The sequence below is a fragment of the Wolffia australiana genome, chromosome 6 (assembly GCF_029677425.1).
Source record: "Wolffia australiana isolate 7733 chromosome 6, ASM2967742v1".
Taxonomy (NCBI): Eukaryota; Viridiplantae; Streptophyta; class Magnoliopsida; order Alismatales; family Araceae; genus Wolffia; species Wolffia australiana.
In genome coordinates, this window is record NC_135840.1 from 3,059,457 (window position 1) to 3,076,613 (window position 17,157).

Here is a 17,157-nt window from a genome sequence, read left to right on the forward strand (position 1 = left end):
ATTCATTTACTACGACTCATACTATAAAGAAAGCCCTTATATCATCTTCACTCGGCTCACCTATCTCCGTCCTCACTGTTGTAATTCATCATCTATTTCCATCTCTCCCGATTATATTCCAATACTCTATTTTTCTTTATTCTCATCTATCTCTACAAATATTATCAACCATTTTTCTTACATCTCAGGATTCCCATATGTATATTCCACATAATTATACTCTTTTCCTTAATCTTGTCAATCCTAATCTGCCTATTATTTTATCCCCATGACAAGGGATTATGAAGTAGAAAAGGAAGCTTAACCCCATAAACTGCATCAATCTTCATGATGTTCTAATTTTGGGCTTGTGTGGTCATCATGGACTATAAAGTGAAAAGTTCCAAGTGAAGGATTTTGAATATTAGAGCTTCCATGTTCATTAAGATGATCAATTTTTTTGAGTTAAAAAAATAAATATTAAGGCTTATATTTTCCATTTAACATGACTTAATTATTATGATAGATGCATGGACTGAAGGATGATATGTATTATTTTATAAATTCAAGTAGAATAGTGCATGGATGGACAATGAATGTATATACAGACGTGTGGTACATGGATGGATGATAGATTAGCAGAAGGGTGTATAAGTCTACCATACAACCAGCAATACAAAAACTGTAGTTTTACCTTATGACAATGAGTTTTGACTTTTATTCATCATTAAAATCATTACTTAATATATGATGATATATTAATAAATGGGTTTATAGATCTACAAAACAACCAACAAACACTATAGGCTTACTTTCTAACATTTATTTCTGAAATTCACTTTGTCTTTGACATTGGTAGACGGATCAATAATCTATGAATAGACAGATGTACAGATAGATATGCTTGGCTTGCCATAGTGGATATTAGAAGGAACTCCAAGGTTAAGCATGATGCTCCAGTTGCTGTCTACAATGGGTGACATCTTGGGAAGTCCTGTAGTGGCATGCATAGTGCATATTAGCTAGGACCATGGAGGGACTGAACTCCTACTATCATTATTGTTTTCCCAAATGAATACTCAGAGTAAGAATAAGCATCGTAAAGCATGCCAGGAGGCTCCATAAGCCTGGAGTAGTGCCAAACTGTACAAGGAATGACATCAAGAGGAGGGATTCAAGATTCTCTAACTTCAACGTGGGGTAGTCCACCAGGGACTTGATTTCAACTGAAGAAAAAATGGTGCACTGTTGGCAGGGTATAAAACAAGAGAAACACAAGTCCAATAAAACATGATGGTTAAAATTGGTCAAACAGAGGTCAAGTGATCAGAATCAACACCAAACCAACTTATAAAGATTAGAAGCTACTCAAATATCAAGGCAGATCAACCAGGGAGCCTCATCTGACCACTAAAGAAGATAGGTGGGTTTCAAAAAAAAAGGGAGGAGGGGGTGTTTAAATATCAGTGATTGATCAGCAAACCAACATGGCCAAACTTATAGTTTTACCATTTGACATTGAGTTTTGACTTTTACTTTGCCTTTGAATATCCACTTGACATTGTCTTTGATTTTGACTAACTTACAGGCTTACTCCCTAGCTATAAAAGAGCAATGTTCAAGGTTTTTTCAACATAGAAGTGGGCTCAGCTCAGGGGGAGAGAAAGCTATGGCAGCTAGCACAGTGAAATCCTCTATAGCGAGGCAACCCACTATCGTCCTGTTCAAGGCCTCTCCTCTCCGCTTCGGGGGAAGAATACCCATGTCGCAAAATCGCACCTTGGACGCTCGCCAGTCGGTAATAGCGCCAAAGGCGGTCTCTCCGAGGTCGTCTTCCTCAAGACAAGCTCTTCAGGAGGACGCCGCATACAGGGAGGAGGTCCTCCGCTTGGCGCAGAGTTCTCTTTCCAATTGTCTGACTGAGACTCAGCTTGATTTCTCTGTGCCTGGTTTGAGCTCCAAGTCCCGGGGCAAGGTGGGTTTGTCGAGTTTTGCAATTTTTCTGAAGATTTTTTTGTCATTCGTTGACTTGATCGTTTGTGGAATAGGTGAGGGATGTATATGAAGCTGGTGAGTATCTAGTTTTGGTGACCACAGACAGGCAGAGTGCGTTTGACAGGATCTTGGCCTCGATTCCCTTTAAAGGGCAGGTATAATTTTCTTTCACCGGTTTCCGGGTGGTCAGCCCTACTTTTCTTTCAAAAAAAACAAATAATTTTCTTTCTCAATTCGGAGATTTTTTCTCCAGAGATTCATATGTGTTCATGGAGTCAAAAAGTCAATTCATGCCATCTACGGATGTAGAACACGATTATTCATCCTCTAAATGTTCCCGTAGAATGCTATGAATTCAATTAATGCCATCTAAAGTTGTAGAACATGATATTTCATCATCTTAGGTTATCCGTGTATCCCTTGTCTTCAAAATTAAAAATTTTAAAGGTCTGAGAAGATTTGTGTTTCTGTCAGGTCAGTAAGACATGGTTTCATACCAGATTCTTATCCAATTTGTGAAGAAACGTAGTCCGGTTTTGCTGGGATAGGATTTATGGGACACGTGCCTTTTGGTCCTTGATCTCACTGTTCTCCTCTCCATTTTCTGTTGTTGAACTTTTTTCCAATCAAATATGGAATAATATTGATCTAAAGAAAGTGTACCTGGTAAACACACATTAGCCTCATATTAGTGATCTACTTTTGTTCTTTTGGATTAATTGAACTTGGTTATTTCAGGTTCTAAATCAGACAAGTCAGTGGTGGTTTAATAAGACTCAGGATATTACTCCCAATGCTGTAGTTTGTACCCCCGACCCGAACGTCACAATTGCCAGGAAATGCACTGTTTTTCCGGTTGAATTTGTTGGTGGGGCTGCACTTTTTCATTTCTTTTGTACCTCTATGCTAATTCTAGAATTTTTTTATCATTTTACTAAATTGAAACACCTCATCCAATTATCTCTCTGGGATCCTGTTATACATTGCAATCTGGCCTCTTGTGAATTTAGAGATTCAATTTTGCAGAAGGGCTCTCCCCTATCTTACTTCCTCATCTCCTCTTCTCCCTTGGGACTTGACTACAAAGACGGTAGCAATCCGTTTCAGTATCTAGGACGTAAAACTGCTGAAAAGGTACATGATCAGCTGTTATGCAGAACATGTAACTCAGGGAGATGAAAAGATTGACGGGGCGTTGTCATCTGAAAGAATGGAAATGAGTGCATTTTTATTGATTTTTTAGAAGGTCTTACGAAGTTAATTTTGTTGTAGAACTTTCAGTTCTTAAGATAGGGGATTGTGTCAGATGGATGCTTTGTACGTCTTTTTGATAGAATGATTTAGTCAGTATCCTTTGTGTCACTTCTTGATTTGTCTTACTCCTTCCTGCCGCTGCCAGCCACCTTTTTTGTTAGGGTTAGACACACAGAAGAAAACACAAAAAACTCTCAAATTCTTATACCACTCAGCCAGTCATATTCTGGCTTTTTAGAAAGAGGTTCAAGGCCCGTTTGACTTATGTCACTTATTCCACACGCGTGAAACAAGTGATTCAGAAAGGACTTTAACCTGTTGTGGGCCACTTATGACTTGTGGTCTTCTTACAATGGACATAACACAAAAACATAGAAATAATCCAAAATGGAATACAAACTTACTCATTGTTTGGATTTCTGCAGTCACCACTATAAATTTCTTGTCAACCTCCTTGGTATCTAGTCACGGTTACCTTGGCTCTATGTTTGTCATGTAATAATTTTACTGACATGTAATAATTGTACTGACATGTAATAATTTTTCTATTTGTAAACGGTATTTGCATTTCATGTTGAAGTAACGTGCTTGTATTCATGAAATTCCTCCTTTTAATGGTTTTGTTTTATCTTCATTTCCTGGATATTCGTTATCATTGTGAGGCATTGGTAAATTGTGGTTTAGACCTCTCACTTGTTTTTTATTTCCCATCATTTCTTGGGCCCATAATTATGGTCTTTAATTGTTTTCAGTGAGGGGATTCGTAACTGGGAGTACTGATACATCATTATGGACTGTATACAATAAAGGCATCAGAAATTATTGCGGCAACATTCTCTCTGAAGGTAAGATCTTACATCCTGTTCCATTCTTCGTATGATCATAGGTCATCTCTCTGGATACACTTGCTTGATGATCCATAACATTTTTAGGCATGGTGAAAAATCAGAAGCTACCTACAAACATTCTCACTCCAACAACTAAAGCCATTGATCATGATGTCCCTGTGACTCCTAAAGAGGTCTATTTTTTACAACTATCTTACATACCAAATTTGCATTAGATTCGACTTGATTGGGTTTGCGACAAGATGTCTTGTGAAGTACCTGACTTTTTTTTGATTGCGTATGGTCCTGGGGAGAATCTGCTAATAATAACATTTATTCTTTGGAAATATGATTTGAATTTATTCTTTATTTAAATGTAAATATTTTTCAGAAATAATAATTATATGTTACGAAAAATGTAACTGTTCTGTATTCCATTCATTGATGTGGGATATTTCTTGTTTTGAATGTCCACGCAATATCAATGATAGTAAAGTCGTTTGTTGTTATTTCATTTTCACGAAATAACACATTTATGCTATTACGTTGATGTGTCTCTAATTTTTTTTATATTAATACATTTTTAGTCCTTTTTTCAGAAAAAAACTACATTTTTAGTCTTAAATTCATTTTGGAGACAATTATGGGTCCATCTTATCGAGGATTTGCAATGCTATTATTTTTTCTCTTGACCCAAGCTCAAACGCTGTTTTTTTTCAGTGTTCATTCGTTTGTGCTTCCTAACGGCAAAGATCTAACACATGATCACTGATCAGATCATTGAGTTGGGGTTAATGACACAAGAGGAGTTCGAGGAAGCAAGCAGCAAGGCCCTGCGACTCTTTGCATTTGGACAGGTAATGCGATGAACTTCATGTGTTTTTAGATCAAATTTCATCTACGGAGGCCATATTTGAGACGAATAATGCATCAAACTGGCCAAGTCTAAGGGTGGTGGTGGGGTGATCTTCTTAGCTGAATGGGACAGCACGATAGTAGCTCTGGGATGTTAAAATTGATTCTTTGGCTTAAAACTTGCCCACGATGGACAGGTACTACGCAGGGACAAGGGTCTGTTTCATTGGCAAATCATTGACTACTTGCCATCTCTGTTAGACTAGATAGTTAAACTTTCTCAAGTGCACCACTTTGATGGCTGTCTAAACTATATTATTGTTGTAACATGCATTGTGTATGCCCACAGGCTGGTTGTAACAGGGTCATGTGAACCCGTGTTGGGCTGGTTGTAACAGGGTGGGTCTTAGCAAAACCAAGGGCTGGGCTGAACCTGGATTGCATCCTGGACCTGCGCTGAGCTGCAGGCTGAACCCTGTCTGGACCATGGTTGAACTGTGGCTGGACTGTAAGCCGAAGTGCTGAGTACAACGTGAGCCAGATCCTGGGTGGCCACAGATGGTTCCCAGTCTGGTCCAAGGGGTCAAATTTTGGCTGGCCCTTTTGGGCTTTGCTTGTGACAGCTAGGAATTTGGGACTGGGTCAATGGGGTGACTCATCCCAAATATAGGAGGGTGGCAAAGCCTAGGGTTTGTGATAGCCCTCCCCTCAGCTGACTCAACTCCACCCCAGCACAGGATGGCACAGAGCCTGCAATAGAATGCCCGTCGCCAAGAAGATCCAGAGTCTTCAAATTTCTGATTGAATCAATTTGTGCTGAAAGGATTTGATTAAACTGTGCTAACAGCTCCAGTTCATCCCTCCGATTCTGAAATTGCTCCAAAACTTTTCTCTTCCTCCCATAGTTCTACCTTAAACTCAGGTAATTTAGATTCTATGAAGAATAAATCCATATAAACACTCGTAATCTTCCCTTTATTTCTTCAATTCTAGGGTTTCTTGTTCTCCGTGTCAACATGGTATCAGAGCCCTAGGGTTTCTACTGTCACCGCTGCCGCCTCTGATGTACCGCCTCCATCCTTGACGTCCACTCTCTTTCTCCCCCTCATCAGCGATCCCCTATCCAGTATCAGCCTCCCGGTGCTCTCTCCAGCGGTGGCTCTCCTGGTGTGCCCCCCGTGCCACCTCCAGCGCCTGTGCCCCTCCCCCCACCCCCTGCTGCGCCACCTCCCAACGCCCCTGCACGTTGCCTCCTAAACAGCTTTGCAACTGTTCCTGCACTGCAACTGCTTCATAAGGTTGCTGCCGTAACAGGTTGGAGCACAGGAGCTCTCTTGCACCAGAGGAGCAACAGACTTGTAAGGCCACCGTACCAGAAACTTCAACCGTCGAGTCTAAAAGGGGAGTCCCCAAATCCATGAGCACAAGAGAACCTCTTACCAGGAAGGAGAGAGTTCTCTTGTCCTCGTGGATTCAGGGACTCCCCTTGTAGACTTGAGTGTTAAAGTTTCTGGTTATGTGGACCTAGAACTCTGCTTCCTCTTGCAGAACCAACCAGACTCTTTTGGATTCAAGGCCAAGCTTTGCAACTGTTCCTGTGCTGGGACTGCTTCATAAAGTCGATGGGGGGACACGTTGGAGCGCATGAGTTCTCTTGCACCAGAAGAGCAAGAGGTCTGGCACAACTTTCGCCAGTTATTCTGGAACACAAATCCTATTTCTCTTATTGGTCTCCTATCTTGGATCTCGATTGTCTTCTCCATAGAACTGCATTTGACAAGTATCTTGGACTTCCATATTTGGCTTCTGTTTTTTTTTATATTCACACCGAGTAGTATCAGACTTCTGTACTGGAGTTTTCTTTACAGTTTTTATTGGGGATTAATGCCAACATAGATGGAAGTTCTGAGTTTTTTCGTGCAACTTAGATGGTAGTTTCAAAACCCACACAAGGCATAACTGTCATGTGAAAATCTCTGCTAGCTAATATCTTAATATGCTGCTAAGCCGCCTGGGTGTCGTCTAATGTCATTTTTAGTAGTTTAATGATTCATTCATCAAACTCTTCGAGGAAAATGCCCAGTTTCATGCTTAGTCTTTATTTTTCATGCTTTCCTGGTTTTGTTCGTGTGTCTCATATTTGTTTCAGTTTCCTGGCTAATTTAGTTATTTTGGAGCCTCAGAAAGCCTTCCAGGGCTGATACTTGCCCTTTGATGATTGTTATTTGACAGTTTCCATTTATCTTTTGAGCCTTTTTTTATCTGATCAGCGTCCTCAATCTAGAAGCATAAAGTATAATATGAATATAATGAAAAGTACGCATGATTTGGGTGCTGGGTATATGATCTGAAGATTTTAAGGCATTTTGATCCGTTCTAGACCTGTAACTATGAGTAATGCCCAAAAGAAAAGTATTCCACTGATAAACATCTTCTGAAGACATATAACTCCAAGAGAAGGAGAGCTGATAGCTCCACACGTGCGGTCTGAACCACATGTGCGAGTTTTGAATAATGGCCGGAAAAAGATGGTTTGAATCTGGCGGGAGAAAGCTATAAATAAAGAACAAGACTTGGCGAAGGGGACACAGAGAGTCATTCTTCAAGAAGTTGTTCGGAGATTCTCCGTAGCTGATGCCGATCCGGCCGCCCTAGTCAGATCCCAGATCTGATCGTCGCAGATACGCTCGTCCTGTTATCCCTCTTTGATCTCTTCTTATTCTCCTCCTCTCCGCATTGTCGTTCTTTTGGCATTCCATCCTTTGCAATATTATTGTGGAACGAGTATCCGTATTGAGAACTTTATCTGTGAAATACACTCAGTTGTTAGATCTATCGGAACTCTAACAATTTGGTATCAGAGCCTTGATTCTGAGAATTAATAATGCGAAGGTCAACCAGTTATGTATATTTTTTAAAGGACTGCATCATTGTGATACATTTCTGAGCTATCGATTCCTTGTTTATTATGGCAAATCTTGAGGATAAGCTTGAGGCCTTAGTTACAAAGGTTGAAGCTAACCAAAGCAGAGTCAACAATGTGTTAGAGCATCTCATGCAAGAAATGGCAAATATGACAGCTCAGCTCAAGAACAAGTCCCCGGTTATTGATGGTCCCACTTCTCACACCAAAGCTCCAACTAATCCACAAGAAAGGAGAACTGACTTCGACTGTCATTACAAAAGGGGAGACCTTCCTGTTTTTTCAGGATATCAACCCGAAGCTTGGTTGAAGTGCGTCGAGAGATTCTTTAGGCTACATCCAATGGCAGAGCATGATAAGCTCCATCTAATAGCCTTACACATGGCTAATTCAGCACGGACATGGTTCATACATACAGAGGAAAACTTTGGCATGACTTCTTGGATGGAATTCAAGGATCATTTCGAAGGCAGGTATGCCTTAGCTGTTCATGTTCTACTTGCTAACTTTTTGAAGTCCAACAAAAATCTTCTGTTAGTGAATACCGTACTGAATTCGAAGAAATTATCATACAATTGCCATTAGTGGCTCCAGAAATCAAGGAAAGTGAATATCTTCGGGGATTGCTACCAGAAATCCGCACCGAGGTGCTGCGCTACAGACCCTTTGGATTAAGAGAGATTATGGATCTCTCGCTCAAGGCAGAAGCTGACTTGGGAATTCTGTACAGAGCTTGGCAATCCGTACCTCCTTATTCAGAGTTAAATCAGGAAGTACATTCGGTTCAAAGATCAACTACTATTCCTACTTCAAGATCACACTTCAATTCATCTACTCAAAACAAGCCGATTATTTACAACTCAGCGCCGCCAGTTTTTCAAGGCCAGACCAGTCAGAGGACAGTGCAGAATGTCAGGTCCGGGCGCAGAAGAGATTTAAGAATCACTGACTCAGAGTTCCAACAGAGGAAAGACAAAGGGCTTTGTTACTACTGCAACGACAAGTTTGTTCCAGGACACCGATGTAGAAAAAATTTAAATCTGATCCTGGTAAGAGAAGGCGATGAAAATTCTGGGGTCAACGATCCAATAGAAGATGAAGACCTCATGCAAACCGCTGAGGAACCTATCACAGAAGGAGCCTTATTTTTGGCAAGAGTTAACTTGAGACAAACTCAGAGGCACACAACCACAGGAGCTCTCAAATTATGGGGATCCATTAAGGGATCAAATGTGGTGGTGTTGATAGATGGGGGGCCACCCATAATTTCATCAACCCTGCTATTCTCTGCTCCTTAGAAATACCGATCATAAATGGACCCAGATTTGATGTGCTGCTGGGAGACGGATATTTGAGATCATCACAAGGGGTGTGCCTCAATGTGAATCTTTACTTGCAAGGGATGGATATTGTACAAGATTTTTTTCCACTCTCTCTGGGCAGGTTTGACGTGGTCCTTGGATCTTCTAACACTAAAGGTGTTATGGGAGAACAGAACTTATACCTTGCAATCAGACCCCGCATTTCGCCCATATGGGGATACCTCCAACTTGCATCCTCAAGAGATTCTTCGAAACAAGCCACAATTCAGAAGACTTCATGAATTATGCGACCCAAATCAAGCAATGGTCTTCCCAGATTGCATCCCATCTTATCGATTCAACAGAGACGGAATGCAAGTTTTGGTGAAATGGAAGAACTTGCCAAATTATGAGGCTACATGGGAAGACATCACCACTATTCAACGTCAATTTCCAAGCTTTCCAATTGGGGACCAATTGGTCTTCAGCAAGGGGAGTAATGATAAACATCTTCTGAGGACATATAACTCCAAGAGAAGGAAAGCTGATAGCTCCACACGTGCGGTCTGAACCACACGTGCGAGTTTTGAATAATGGGCGGGAAAAGATGGTTTGAAGCTGGCGGGAGAAAGCTATAAATAAAGAACAAGACTTGGTGAGGGGGATACAGAGAGTCATTCTTCAAGAAGTCGTTCGGAGATCCTCCGTAGCTGATGCCGATCCGGCCGCCCTAGTCAGATCCCAGATCTGATCGTCACAGATATGCGCGTCCTGTTATCCCTCTTTGATCTCTTCTTATTCTCCTCCTCCTCTCCGCATTGTCATTCTTTTGGCATTCCGTCCTTTGCAATATTATTGTGGAACGAGTATCCGTATTGAGAACTTTATCTGTGAAATACACTCTCAGTTGTTAGATCTATCGGAACTCTAACATCCACCAAATGGTAGATTTTATTTTTCTATGCTGGAGTACAATGCCGTTTTTGTTACTTAGCAAGAAACTGCAAAAAGTGCCGCCTAAAAGGTCCTGCTCTTTAGTCTCTCAATAGGGTGGTTAGGAAGATGCATCTGATTGATATATCTCGGTTCTTATCGACCATGTTATTTTCTGTATCTCTAGAAAGTCGCATTGGATCATGGACTTGTGCTCGTTGATACAAAATACGAATTTGGAAAGGCCTCTGATGGCTCCATTCTCTTAATTGATGAGGTCAGTTCCATATTTGCCTCGATTGGTTGCACATGATTTCTTTCTGTTTTTATGTAGATAAGTACACATCTAGTGCTTCAATTCAATATCTTCTATTAACTTTGACAGGACATGATACTCTCATTCACAATGTTTACCTTTTTTGTCGTCTTCATCTTGTTTAATCATATTTTCACCTTTCAAGTGTCAAAATTTTCAATTCGTAGAATTTATCAAACATGGTATCTGTAAGCCCCTGGGTTCTTGAGAAAGTACCTCACTTCATACTTGGTGAAGTACAACATCTTGCGTAAAGATGAAAAGTAGCACCCTTGCTATGAGCTATAGTTTTTCGCACAGGTGGATAGCGCTTGAATCGAGCATGGTATCAGAGCCAGGTGGGTTCAAATCTGATAAGAACCTCGATCTAAGTTTGTATCTGGAGGGAAGAAGAGGGTGAGGCAATGTAGGAGTTCCCGGGGTTGGAGAGTAGAAACGGGAATGATAGGAGGGGTTGAAAGGAGGAGGCAGGGATCGACAAGGGAGGAGCCGCCTGATGACACAGTGAAGGGTTGACAATCACGGGAATGGGGATCATCGGCAACAAGAAGAGAACCGAACACTAAGGGTATGAATCGGGTTGGAGGGGAGACGGCTGAAGATCCGGTGAGACAATCACGGGTATAGAGGATTGCTGGACGGTCAAGGGGATGGGACTGAGACAGGCGGATCGAGATAGTGAGCCAAGAGACCGATCTTACCTTAAGTCTTGACTGTCCTCCTCAAGGGAGGGCTGCACATATTTATAAGAAAAGGAAGCAGTCTACCCTAAACGTCAGATGACTTAAGTTCCCCTAATGGGCTAAAATGCCTAAGATATACTTGGGGGTAGAGGATCGTATCAATACTCCCCCTTTCAAAAACCAGCTTGTCCTCGAGGTTCTTATCAAAATCCCAGAATCAACTCATTGTACACTTGGGTCATAAATAGGCAAGCAGCAGGTGTTGTGGGGGAGTGGTGAAGTACAACGTCCTGCTTAAAGATGGAAAGTAGTGCCCTTGCGATTAGCTATAGCTTTTAGCTCAGTTGGTAAGCTTTTGAATCCAACAATATTGATATTGCTCCGATTGGTATCTGGAAAAGAGATCCAATATTATATGAAAAATCCGGTAGTAAGAATCTCCACATGATCAAGTCCAAAAAGGTAGAGATGAACAGGGAAGGGATGGATAGTTCATAAGATGGACAGAGAGAGGAAGGAGAATAATCACCCTCTGCTCCTCTAGAAAGGGAGGCTCTCCTGGCTCCAGCCCATGCCTTGGCGACTTCAGGTAATGATGATTCTTGAATGTTGTAAGGACACTCCTTAAATAGAGTAGGGTTTCCCCCTTGTATGTGGTTGGAAGCCAATTTTGGAACACATGCTTTCCTCTCTCTTTTGCAACTTTTTCTCAGATAAATTCTAGTAAGGATTTTATCACATACATAGTATAGTGAGACACCGGTTAAAATGCCAGGTACATAAAGGCCCATTATGAGTAACTCATAAACTTATTAAAGGATCTGAAATAGGCCCATTTACTTATGCCCAGTAAAAGTTGCATAAAAATGAAAAGGAATATGAAGAAAAGCACAGAGACACTGGGATGAGTGGTTGTGTTCATGTAGATGTTCGTAGTTTCCAAGAATAAAATTTGAATTCTACTTCAAAGAGAATTCCAACTACTGCGGTCCCTGGAGATGTTGGGTGCATAAAGCATCAAACTGGGAATTGAATGAGGAAAAAATACCCATCTTTTTTGGTGTTGAATTCACAAGGGTAAATATAGTTTTGATTTCCTTCAAACAACAAACTAGGTGTTGGAGATAAACATCTTGCCTAAACGCTAAGAAGAGAAGTGATGCTCTTGCTATCAGCTATAATATTGTAGCACCGTGGTAAGCGCTCAAATTCTAACATGGTATTAGAGCCAAGGTTGCAGGTTCAGATCCCAAAAACAGCACATGCATCTGGGCCGTGTATAGGCCACTAGCAGATGTTGTGGGGAGGGGGGTGTGTTTGAGATCAACATCATCCATAAATTTTAAGAAGAGGATTAGCATCCTGGAATCAGGCTTAGATGTTAACACAGTGGTGAGCACTCAAATGCTAACTGTTGAAGAAGATAAAATGGATAGAACTTTGTTACTTAGAAAGGAAGGGATACATGCCCTTATATAGAGCTGAGAGAGAGAGTATTATAGATTTATCAATGTGGGATTAAGAGAAGGAACCCTTAGTGGGCTAAGGTCTAGTGGACCTAATAGGCCACACCACCTATTTCCCAACACTAACACTAGGTTTGCCCAATCTTACATTTGACAGCTTCACGCCCATCAACAAACTCTACTGTGGGGGGGATCTGGTTGAAAAGTTTTCTCTACTGAAACACTTCTCATCATTCCTACTTCTTGGTTTTATCTTAATTATATCATATTTTTACTTCTTTTAATTGGGGCCCTTGTGAAGGTCAGTTGGTTATAAGGGACTATCACGTTGGGCATAAGTTCAAGATCACTAGTGCCCAACAGTAAACCCTTTAATATCCATCCTGTACAGCATGATTTACAAGCGTATTGAAAGGGGTCATCTTTGGAATGAAGGAAAACCTATTTTCAAGACTGTTTTTTTTCACTTGCCGAAAGCACCATCGTCCAGGATTTCATTGGAACAGTCAAACCAGGAATGGCGTTCAGGCATCGGCGGAGGAACGATATTTCAGAAAAAAAGGAATGGTTGTTCTTCCCTCATCAGCTTCAGAGTCAAGGGAATCTCATTTCTTAAACGTGGAGTCTGTTTCAGTTGGTTTTATAAGTGCTGACTCTATTTTGTAAAGTCATACAAATGGGTCAAAAAAAAATTTCTTGAAGAAAGATAGAGGAGATCACACAGAAGCGTTAGGTACAAATAAAGCTTAAAGGGCTGCCCATACCATACTCGCCACTGCTTGTACAACAGTGTCCATTGATACTTCCCGTCTGTTCTAGATGACCTTGTTCCTGTGTAGCCATATTGCCCAGAGCACCGCGAAGGGTGGACCATGCCCCTCTCGCCTCCTGAGTGCACCAACCTGTACAGAAGGCCTCCTCTGAGGCAACATCCATTCTGTGGTTGGCTGGTGGGTTCACGCAGCTCAGGCGAATGAGCGTTTAAAGAAGACACGGGCGCAGTGTTCTTCAGCCCTCGTGCACATACCGCACTCTGCTGAGGCTTCTGGGAGCCACCTCTTCCTGTCAACTTTAGTCACTAGTCTTTGTTGACGGAGCAGCCGACCTTGAGGGGGATTTTTTGCTCCAACCATTTTGACATGCCTATCCACCCCCGTTCCTCCTGTGTCCCTCTCAGTGGACATAGGTGGATTAGGGTCGGCTGCATCTTCATATATTCCTCCACTCTTTAGTTGGACAGGGTGTTGACCAAGCAGGGATTCCATGTGCCATCCCAGCTCTTTGTTGTTTGATGCTGTTATGGTACTGTAAGAAGAAGGGCATTGCATGAAAAGTAGGCGAGCATAAGGGGAAGCAGGTCAGCAAGTGCTGTAACAGGTACTAACCTAGCGGAATAAACTCCCATGTCTTTTGCCGAGGAAAGAGGGTTTGAATAAGGGCTATCAATAAAGACAGAGGAGGGGTATCCGAGTATGGTACGTGAATATTGAGCTCTTGTTTCTTAAAAAAGGGGTATTGATGATTCCGTACGCCTTGGAGAGGGCTGGTTGGTTGAATGTGGGAGCTCATGGTGGGAACTTCTTCTGGTAGCAGGAGGCCGTATTCAGTCAGCAAGTGGGAGCACTCCTTCAGGAGGGAGATCCATATCAACTGTGATAGATTGTATCTCCAAGTAGAGACATTGAGGCAGTATCCAAGTACTGTGTGTGAATATGGAGTTCTTGTTTTATTTCTTTCTCTTAACAGAGTTGTCAAAGTTGCATCAGATTCTAGATCTCTTGTACTAAAGGTGGGTAATTAATTCCAATGTCAAGTACAGGTTGGACTTGGTCACTCACCCTGCTACTAAAGGGTTGTTCTATTCAACATCTCTTACAGATTATTGTGAAGGACTTTCTTAGGATGATATTATCCTATACCCGCAGGGGTATCTATGGAGCTGAAGCAAAATAAGTGGCATTTTCCTCATTTCCTTTGTGTCGGTGTTTCCCTTTAAATAGGTCATTTGGCCCTATAAGGAGGCAGCCAACATTGAAGAAATTCTTGACTCAATCCCTCGTTCTTTATCTTTTGGTCCATTCCCTTCCTTATAATCGCGTCTATTTTGCCAAAACTTCAGACTCATCCCCGCGTATTCCCTGCCTCCTCTTCTAGACCCTTCTTCTTCCCATTTCCTCTCTAGGAGCCTATATATCAAGGTTCCTAAAAATAAACCTCATTGTATTCCCGTTCTTTTGAAAATACTATTTTGTCTAGCATCTTTCTTTCAATAGCATCCTTTGCTTTGCCTCTTTTGTGAGAAAACCAATATACTAACGGACAATCTAAATTCTTTGATCACTCTTCAGATTCGTATTCTGTCCATTATTCTGTGCCATTTAGCGGGAGCTCGAAAGACATGAATTTTTTGAATTACTGTACTTGATAGTGATAAAAGACATAATTAAAGATTTCCATTATTTCTTCTCAGGTGCATACTCCGGATTCTAGTCGGTATTGGATTGCTGATTCCTATGAAGAACGGTTCGCCAATGGTCTCGAGCCTGAAAATGTTGATAAGGTATGACATTTGAATTCTATATCTTTTATTTCATTTTGTGGCGTTCTACATCTATCTGTATACTGATAAGAACCCTGATTGGGAATCTATCGAAAAAATAGAATATAGGTATTGACGCCTGTGAGTTCAAGGGAGGATCTCTCAACTATTTTCTTCCACATGACCCTATGTAAACACCCTAGACTTAATGACCATATAGATAATATGTCGTTCTCGGACCAGCCCAGTAATAGGTCAACTAAGGTTCATATCATTTACTTCTTGACTTCATAAATTATTCTCCAACAATCTCGTGATCCTGCGGGGGTACATTTCAGGAGTTCCTGAGGCTATGGTTTAGGGACCATTGCAACCCTTATGAAGACAAGGTGCTTTGGTTAACTCTTTTGGGCCTGTTTTTATATTAGGGTACCATTTTAATGAATGGTATGGTAAAATTGCAGGTTCTACCTGATGCTCCCGAAGAACTTATATGTGAACTTTCCTGGCGGTAAGGACTTTCTTCGCGCCTGCATTTCTTCTATTTTGGTCCATTACACTTTTAAAGGCCTGCAATGGATGAATCCAGACATAATTTTAGATAAACATAAAGTCAAGATTTTTTATAGCAGTTCTACTTTTTTGCTAACCATGGTCTGCTTCCAAGTACAAAATGGTGGTTTCTACAGAAACTATTTCTAGTTTCTTCTTCATTTGATCTGGGATCTTGATTTCATCGCTAGTACCATATTTCGGAGTGAATAAAAACGAATAAATATTATGATACCAACTTATGTTTGTTTTCTGTGGCAGATACATTTTCCTCTATGAAACTATTACAAACTCTAGGTTTCTGATCGCTTCGTCCGAGGTATTTTCCCATCTCTGCGTATTTTTCGTGTCACAGAGGTTAATTTTTAAGTGAATTTTACGAAGGAAAACTGAAACTGTTTCCTCGAATGATCTTTTGTAGGAGACAATACATGATAGGATCACAAGGAATGTGGCCAGAGCACTGAGTTCCCTGTGAGCATACATATTTTTTGTTCCATGGGGAAATCAAAATATTGGATGATTTGAAGTTAACTCGTTATTTTTTGACATAAAATTATGAGAAGTATCCTGCGGTGAAGGTATTCTAGTTCAATCTAATAGTTCTTAAAAAATATATTGGCACATGTTTTATCGATGGTTAAATTGAGATAATATGGTGTTTTTGGAATATGAAAACACTTCAAATTTATCTGTACAAATTCTTCCACACTTGGGAATAACTTTTGGCAACTTTGATAATTTAGGTAGAAGTTATTTCAAATTATTTCTATAATATCTGCACAGCTTATGCCAATGAAGACTTATAGCTGAGATTATCCACCCGAATGACGATGAAGACAAAAACAAAGTGAGTCAGAAATAGGGGAAAGAAATTGGAGTTTTAAGATGCAAAGAGGAGGAATCATTTATTTTTTTTAACGAAACAATCTTTAATGTATGGAATGATGCTATTTGATTCCCCTTGTCTGGCCAGCTGGAAAATACAAGGACATCCAAGGAATTGGTACCTCCTCACATTAGAAAACATGTGTCCATTGAGTTCTTGAAAATGGAAACCTTTGTTTCAACGATAGATGAAGAATGGAAAGGTACATTGTGCATTCCTCCATTTAAAAGAAAAACGCTTTAGGTAATCGGTGTAATCTAAATTAACCCATATTAAGACTTGATAAAGTCGGACAAATTTGATAAACATACTATTTTTCACTTCCCCAGTTTATAGTCAGTAGAGGTAAAGGGTTATATCCACAGGGAACTTGGTTCTTTAAATTATTGATTTGATTTAGGAGAGGGAAATATGTATTAGTAAATTCAGGCATGATAAATAAGAAGAAATGGTCTAAAGGAATAAAAACTTGACTTGTTAACCCTCAGATCAGAGAACCAAAAAAATATGAAAAAATGGATTCAAGATGGATTGTTAAGAATTTTATCTTTAGTTAGGTAAAACAATGACAAAATAACACTCATTAGCTGTATTTTTCTCTCAATGTGTACATTTCCAATCCACACTAAACATACCAAAATTTAA

General features: G+C 40.5%; 1 protein-coding gene across 2 annotated transcripts; it reads left to right on the forward strand.

The window, feature by feature from the left end:
- The first annotated feature begins 1,605 nt into the window (after nucleotides 1-1,605).
- On the forward strand, nucleotides 1,606-16,251 carry PUR7 (purin 7). 2 transcript variants are annotated; one of them, XM_078576817.1, is made up of 12 exons: nucleotides 1,606-1,954; nucleotides 2,028-2,129; nucleotides 2,713-2,842; nucleotides 3,981-4,073; nucleotides 4,161-4,249; nucleotides 4,832-4,912; nucleotides 10,255-10,344; nucleotides 15,003-15,092; nucleotides 15,410-15,460; nucleotides 15,536-15,582; nucleotides 15,885-15,942; nucleotides 16,045-16,251. In XM_078576817.1, exons 1-12 carry the CDS (start codon nucleotides 1,649-1,651, stop codon nucleotides 16,099-16,101), a joined length of 1,194 nt encoding a protein of 397 aa, XP_078432943.1. In that variant the 5' UTR covers nucleotides 1,606-1,648; the 3' UTR covers nucleotides 16,102-16,251. The 2 variants fall into 2 exon arrangements, with proteins under 2 accessions (XP_078432943.1, XP_078432944.1); XM_078576818.1 differs by lacking the exon at nucleotides 10,255-10,344.
- The last annotated feature ends 906 nt before the right edge of the window (nucleotides 16,252-17,157 follow it).